Below are 7,880 nucleotides of genomic sequence, written 5' to 3' on the forward strand. Positions count from 1 at the left end.
CAATTCTCTTCAAGAACAAGGTGGGATCATAATTACTTCTCTCAAATCTTTCCTTCTTAAAATAGCTCTCGATTTTGCTTAACCAAGCCCTCAGTGCTTGTTTCAGGCCATAGAGAGATTTCCTCAGTCGATAAACCTTGTTCTCTTCTCCCTTTTTGACAAAACCTTCAGGCTGATCAACATATACGTCCTCGTTTAATTCACTATATAGAAAAGCACTTTTGACATCAAGTTGATAGATGCACCATCCACGTTGAGCTGCTACTGCCACCAGAATTCTGATTGTATCCCATCGAGCTACTGGTGCATAAACTTCATTGTAATCTACTCCAGCTTTTTGCGTGTATCCCTTAGCGACGAGTCTCGCTTTACATTTGTCTACTTTGCCTTCTTCATTCAGTTTCGTCTTAAAGACCCACTTGACACCGACTTTCTTTGCTTGATGCGGCAATGTCACAAGTTCCCATGTCTGATTTCTTTCAATAGCTTGAATATCAAGTTTCATAGCCTTCTGCCACTTCTTTTCCTTTTGGAGATGTGAAAAGCCTCCTGCCACTTCTTCTTCTTCAAATAGGTGTTCACCTATTTCATAACTGCGCATCCAAACTGGCTCTCTCCTTTGTCTTGTTTGTTGTGGCAACTCTGGGGAAGATTCATCCATTTCTTGGATTTCTTCTAACCTGTCATTTGCTTCTTCATTTGAATCTCCTTCTCCATCAGTCTCTCTTCCTTCCGATTCTTCTGCAGCAATATTATCATCATCTCCCCAAGCAAACACATCCTGCTCTGCATTTTTTGTACTTGAATTCTAGTCCCATTTTGCACCTTCTTCAAATATGACATCCCTACTCACAATTATCTTCTTTGTTGCTGGATCATACAAGCGATAGGCCTTAGATTCATCACTAACTCCAAGTAAGACACATTTGAGACTTCGATCATCAAGTTTAGTTCTCTTCAGTTCGAGAATATGGACATGTGCAATTGAACAAAATACTCTAAAGTATTCTACATTTAGTTTTATGCCCGACCACTTCTCCTCAGGAACCATGTCCTTGATTTCCATTGTGTAACTACGATTCAGAACATGAGCTGTCCATCTAGCTGCTTCCGGCCACAACTTCTTCGGCATCTCTTTCTCAGATAAAAGACACCATACCATGCTCATGATGATCCGATTCATTCTTTCTGCAACTCCGTTTTGCTGGGGAGTGTAAGCAATTGTTAGTTGTTGCTTGATCTCGTTATCTTTGCAGAACTTGTTGAATTCATTTGACGTAAATTCTCCTCCCGGTCAGTACTGAGTCCACGTATGACTGTTTTTGCTTCATTTTCAACAAGATTTTTGAAGTTTTTGAATGTTTCAAAAGCTTCTGATTTATCTGCAAGAAAATAAATCCATGTCTTGCGAGAAAAATCATCTACAAGTACCAGCAAGTACCTTTTACCACTGTGAGAGGTTGGAGTGATGGGTCCACAAAGATCTCCATGAATCAATTACAGTTTGTTTGATGCTCTTCATTTGCTTTTCTTTGGAAATTTTTGCCGTCGTTGCTTCCTAACATTGTAAAATGTGCAAACTTTGACAACTTCCTTTAATTTGGGTAATTCTTCCACCATTTGTTTTTGTTGCATGATTTGAATAGATTTACTATTCAAATGCCCATACTTCTTGTGCCACAGAGCCTCCAAGTCTTCATCTTTTATTTTCAAACATTTGTCAATCAATGGCTTCATCTTTGCATGAACTTAGAACATGCGATTTGCCGTCATTTGTGTGTTCATTATCAGGCCCCTTTGTTGATGATAGATTCTGCAGGTATCAATAAAAGATGAAAAGGTACTCTACTCTCAAAATATTCAAGGTAGAGGTCGTGGAAGTCGCAGAAATGGTCGAGGTGGTCAAGGCAGCAGTTATGAAGAACATTATAAGGAGAAGAGACAGTCGAGCCAAGCAAATTGGCGTGGAAGAGGACACAGTCAAGGAAGAGGCGGCCGATCAACCTATTCCAACATTCAGTGTTATAAATGTCAAAATATGGTCACTATGCGAATAATTGAAACTCCAAAAATTTTTGGTAGAGTGGGGCATGTTGCAAAAGATTGTCGAGTCGGAAAAAGGGTGGAAGGAACAACCAACCTAGCCCTGAAGACGTAACAAATGAAGGTCTTCTCTTGATGGCTCAAGAAGACAACATCAACAACGATACTCTGTGGTACCTCGTCTCAGGGGCAAGCAACCACATGTGCAGTCACGAGTTCCTATTCAAAAAGATGCAAAAGATTGAAGATGGCCATGTGTCATTTGGATATGGGTCAAAGGTGGAGGTCAAAGGTCGAGGTACGATACATTTATTGCAAAAGGATGGTGTAATGAGGTCAATCCAAGATGTTTATTACGTACCAGACCTCAAGACCAACATATTGAGTATGGGACAACTCCCAGAGAAAGGTTACTTGATATTCTTAAAGAACCGCCTGCTACACCTGAAGGATAAGGAAGGGCGTTTGGTTGCTCAAGTTGAGATAGAAAGAAATCGGATGTACAAGCTGAACTTAAGAAGCATACGAGAAAAGTATTGCGAGTCGACGTACAAGACAAGGCATCATTGTGACATCTCCGCTTTGGTCACCTACATCATGGCGGCCTAAAGGAGTTAGTGAAGAAGAATACGGTGCATGGGCTACCCAACATGGACTTTGAAAGAAAATTTTGTGAAGAATGCGTGCTCAGTGTCATGGTCATGCTCGTCCAAGGCGTGTTGCCCATGGCCGCATGCCAATGACAAGCCCAACCCTTTATGTCTTTTCATATTCTAGTGTTTTACTTTTGTATTTCTAGGAAGTACGACGTTTCAGAAATATCATGTCTAGACCTGTCAGACATGAAATGCCTCAGAATGTACTATAGGGGGATACGACTAGTTGTCAACTTCTCCCTACCCAAGGTTATATACTGTGAGCCGTTGTTATTTCTCTCTTGCTTGCTTATATAACATCTCTTTCGAAAATCTCTCTCTACCCTCGTTTTCTAAAACCTTCTCTTAAAATCGAGGCCAGAGGCTCGAGCATACGTCGCTTGGTCGTAGGCAACGCAAGAACGAATTGGCTTAGCTCACTTGTCGTTGGAAAGTGAGTGTCGCACAATCGCAAGTCTGCTGCCATCAAAAGTGCGATTGTGACACTCAGCAAGCATACGAGAACCTCAATTCAAAAGAAGACTAAATTTTTGGCTATACAACCTCTCGAGTTGATCCATACAGGTATATGTGGACTAATTACCCCTGAGTCTTTCAAAGGAAAGAGGTATTTCATTTCCATTATCGATGATTACTTACGAAAAATTTGGCTTACTTTCTGAAAGGAAAATCCGAGGCATTCGAGGTGTTCAAAAGGTTCAAAGTGATGGTGGAGAAGGCAACTGGTAGACACATCAAAGCTGTACGATCCGATAGAGGTGGCGAGTATACTTCGATGACTTTCATGGAGTATTGCGAGGAGCAAGGCATAAGGCGATTTCTAACCGCACCGCACACCCCTCAACAAAATGGTGTGGCCAAGAGAAAGAACCGGACCATTCTCGACATGGTTCGATCAATGCTCAAGAGCAAAAGGATGCCAAAGGAATTTTGGGCAGAAGCCGTGCAATGCGCTATTTACGTACAAAATCGATGTCCACATGCGAAGTTAGAGGATCAAACACCACAAGAGGCTTGGAGCGGACAAAAGCCTACAATATCTCATCTCAAAGTGTTCGGTAGTGTGGCTTATGCTCACGTACCGGATCAACGAAGAACAAAGCTCGAAGACAAAAGCAAAAGGTATATTTTTATTGGATATGATGAGAAGACAAGAGGATACAAGCTACTTGACCTGATAAGCAAGATAGTGAGTTGTGATGTGTGAGTAAATGAAGCAAGCGAATGGGACTGGAACAATTCGACGAAAGTCAATATCGAAGTTGGAGAATCATCAGTTGTTGCACCAACAGACTCAGAAATTTACGATGGTGAAGATGAACTACGACAACCCAAAATGCGAAGTTTGCAAGACTTGTATGATTCAACAAATGAGGTACACCTTGTATGTCCTCTGGCAGATGCTGAAAATATCAGCTTTGAAGAGGCGGTGCGAGACAAGAAGTGACAAACTGCCATGGATGAGGAGATTAAAGCGATTCATTGCAACAATACATGGGAGATGACAGAATTACCGGAAGGAAGTTAGCCCATAGGTGTGAAGTGGGTATTCAAGAAAAAGATGAATGCTCAAGGCAAGATTGAGCGGTACAAGGCGCGACTTGTTGCGAAGGGATACAAGCAAAAGGCGGGAATCGACTATGTCGAAGTGTTTGCTCCCGTCACTAGAATGGAGACAATCTGATTACTCATTTCCCAAGTAGCTCAATTCAAATGGCCGATTTTTCAAATAGATGTCAAGTCGGCATTCTTGAATGGTGTACTTGAAGAAGAAGTTTACTTCGAACAACCACCCGGATACATGAAAATTGGAGAAGAGAAGAATGTACTAAAATTGAAGAAGGCGCTTTACAGGTTAAAGCAAGCATTGCGAGTATGGAATACTCGTATCAATACATACTTCAAGGAGAACGGGTACAAGCAATGTCCCCACGAGCATGCACTTTACACAAAGAAGAGTGGAGGTAATGTGATACTTGTTGCTCTTTGTGTCAATGACCTCATCTTTTTAGGCAACAATGATGAAATGATAGAAGAGTTTAAAAGCACAATGACACGAGAATTTGAGATGACAGACTTGGGCTTGTTGAAGTTTTTCCTTGGTTTGGAGGTTAAACAAGGAGAGACGGGTATTTTTATATCACAAGAGAAATATACAAAGGAGATTTTGAAGAAGTACAAGATGGAAAATTGCAACCCGGTATCAACACCAATGGAACCAGGTGCAAAACTCTCAAAGTACGATGAAAGAGAACGAGTAGATGCAAATAGGTACCGGAGCCTAGTAGGAAGCCTTCGCTATCTTACATGCACAAGGCCAGATCTTTCATTAAGTGTCGGCATTATAAGCCGGTTCATGGAGGAGCCAATTTATTCACATTGGAAGGTGTTGAAGCGAGTCCTACGTACATCCAAGGAACAGTTGTCACTTGGGTTATTCTACTCGAAAACAGAAGATTACAAATTAGTTGGTTACTCTGACAGTGATTGGTGCAGAGACATAGACGATCGGAAAAGTACATTGGGCTATGTATTCTTCATGGACAACACAGCATTTACTTGGCTTTCAAAGAAACAACCGATTGTGACACTCTCGATGTGTGAAGCTGAGTATGTGGCAGCATCTTAGTGTGTGTGTCACGCGATATTGCTTAGAAATTTGTTGAGCAAGATGGAGCTAAAGCAACGTGGTGCAACCGTGATTCAAGTTGACAACAAATCAGCAATTGAATTGGCAAAGAACCCAGTGAACCATGAAAGAAGCAAACACATTGACGTTCGATTTCACTTTATCCGAGATCATGTGAAGGAAGGAAACATAGAATTGCTACATGTGGCAAGTCAGGATCAAGTTGCGAACATCTTTACAAAACCGCTACCGAAAGTACTTTTCAACAAATACAAGAAGATGATTGGCATGACAGATGTAAGGATCATTTAAGTTTATGGGAGAATTTTGTTGAAATAAACTTAAAATGCATTAATTTGTTACTAAAGTTAATTTGAAAAAGAGCTCTTTGAGGGAATGAGGGTAGGATTTATGAGCATATTCTCCCCTATTTTAGAAAAGTTATAAATACTTAATTCGAGCAAAAAAATACACAGCAATAGAAAAGATTTTTTATAAAATCAGTGTTCTTTGTCTCCCCTTTCTCGAAATCTCCTTTACAATTTCGCGAGTAGTACTTTCACAAAGTGGATTCAGAGTGTTCTATCGTTAGTGTGTGAGATTACTTCGTCTTATTTTAACCAAAAAAAAAAAAAAAATAGCTTCAGATCATTATCTAAACTAAAACCACACAAAGAATGAAGCGGTATTATTCAGAAAGAATTAGCAACAAGTATAGCTTGCCTGCACCTTGCTTTGGCCCGAGCAAGCCGCTCACTCAAGGTCTCATCTTTAACAGCCGCCTTGACCATAGCCAAATCCATCTCCATCAACTTCAACACCCTAAACAGCTCTGTAACCATTCTGTCCTCCACTTTGCCGTCGTCTAGCAAGATCTCCGCCTCCTCTCTCGCCCTCTCCGCTACAATCTCTCCCACTTTGGCAAGCAACTCCGTCGACCCAAACTCCCTCTCCATTAGCTCTTCCAGCTTCTCCAGAAAGTCCATTATCATCCACCCCACCGGCTTCTCCAAATTGATCTCTTTCGTCCTCTTCCACCCAATTTCGAAGTTGGGTGGGTCCGGCTTCACGATGTCCTTTGAGGGTCTTCTTTGGCGGACTATTTCGGATCTCCTCCGCTTCTCGATTGGGAAGCTCTCTGGTTGGTTTAGGGCGCCGAAGTCGGGATTTGGGGATGGGAAATTGGGGTCGGATTCGGAGGATTCTGAGCTGCATTTGAGTGAGAGGCGGCGCTTCGGTGTAATTTGTAATGGGTTTGTGAAAGTGGGCTGAGATTGAGGAAGAAGAAGAAGAAGGGGGTTTGGGGCACACAGGAGGTGGAGATGTAAACAAGCCATGTTGTAATGAAGCTGAACAACAGAGGGAAACAGAGTGGATAAGCTTATTTGTTTGTTGGATACTTTTTTGTACTCCTTCCTTTTACATTAAAATATCTTTTCAGATTTCAGATTTGTTGATATAAGGGAGAATTACGTGATGGTAATAACTTAAAATAATTTAAAAGGTCTATTAGTATATGAATAATAAGGTTTAGTGCTTTCATCTTGAAAATATTGTTGATAGGATTCTTTATACTTATTGTAAACGAGATCTAAATCGTCCGTACGAAGACAGACATGTGAGTAGGTGTATCTTATATCATTAGTTTGTACGGAGTTAAATCAAAAATATTGATTACTTGAAAATCAAAAACTACCTAAAACTTATCATGAAATAGCATTCATTTTTGAGGTAGCTTCTTGAGGATGAATCTAGAGTTTATTTGAGGTAGGGTAGTCTCCTAATTACTTGAAAATCAAGGACTAATCATAAGTGTAACACGAATCTTATAACAGGTGCAGTGGCTTTCTCCCCTTAATTTCTTTATTGAACTTAAATATGGTGAGGAAAAACAAAAAAAAAAAAAACTTCTTATTTATAGATAAAGTTTGCACCGCCATTGTAATTCTAGAACCAAGTTGAATTTTCACTTGAAGTTTCCGACCTTTGCTTTGAATTTCTATCTTTGGATTTAAGGAACTTCGAATTTTTTTTTTTTTTTTTTTTTTTTTTTTTTTTTTTAACATAATGACATTTTAGCTGAACCCAACTATTGAATTTGAAGATAGGATAGATTTGGTGCAACTGGCTGATTCTAACTCAGTCTTCACTTTCTCACTCAAGCGGTGGATACATATACAAAGGAAGGCAACAAAAAAAAAAACATTGTTCTTTTGACTTTTCAAATGCTAGTCCGTTAGAAATAATGAACAAAGTAGGGATTTTACCTTTTGCTCGCTCCATTTCTTAAAAAAAAGAAATATGGCCATCAATAATCCCAAAATAAACTACATATATTTTATTGTTACCGTTAAAATCTGCAAGTAAAAGCTTGCCGCCATACTTTCTTTAAGTGGGTTTCAAGTAAGATTAATAATGGACAAATGTAACTCAAGAACTCTATGATTGAATCACTTAATGGCCATAAAAAAATTTTAACATTTGATAAGCAACCAACAACATTAGTATGATATTATCTTCCTAAAATGACTCATAGTTTCTCCTACTTATAC

General features: G+C 39.8%; 1 protein-coding gene across 1 annotated transcript; it reads right to left on the reverse strand.

The window, feature by feature from the left end:
* Positions 1 to 5,951: 5,951 nt before the first annotated feature.
* Positions 5,952 to 6,764, reverse strand: CRR41 (potassium/sodium hyperpolarization-activated cyclic nucleotide-gated channel protein). The gene has a single exon (XM_087117327.1). The coding sequence runs from the start codon at positions 6,663 to 6,665 to the stop codon at positions 6,021 to 6,023; it is 645 nt and encodes a 214-aa protein (XP_086973453.1). The 5' UTR covers positions 6,666 to 6,764; the 3' UTR covers positions 5,952 to 6,020.
* Between the last annotated feature and the right edge of the window lie 1,116 nt (positions 6,765 to 7,880).

This window comes from Cucurbita pepo, chromosome 14, assembly GCF_057944985.1.
Source record: "Cucurbita pepo subsp. pepo isolate OVF chromosome 14, ASM5794498v1, whole genome shotgun sequence".
Classification (NCBI taxonomy): domain Eukaryota; kingdom Viridiplantae; phylum Streptophyta; class Magnoliopsida; order Cucurbitales; family Cucurbitaceae; genus Cucurbita; species Cucurbita pepo.

Coding starts and splice junctions, on each gene's coding strand:
- CRR41 (XM_087117327.1), bottom strand. CDS start 6,665: ATGGCTTGTTTACATCTCCACCTCCTGTGTGCCCCAAACCCCCTTCTT.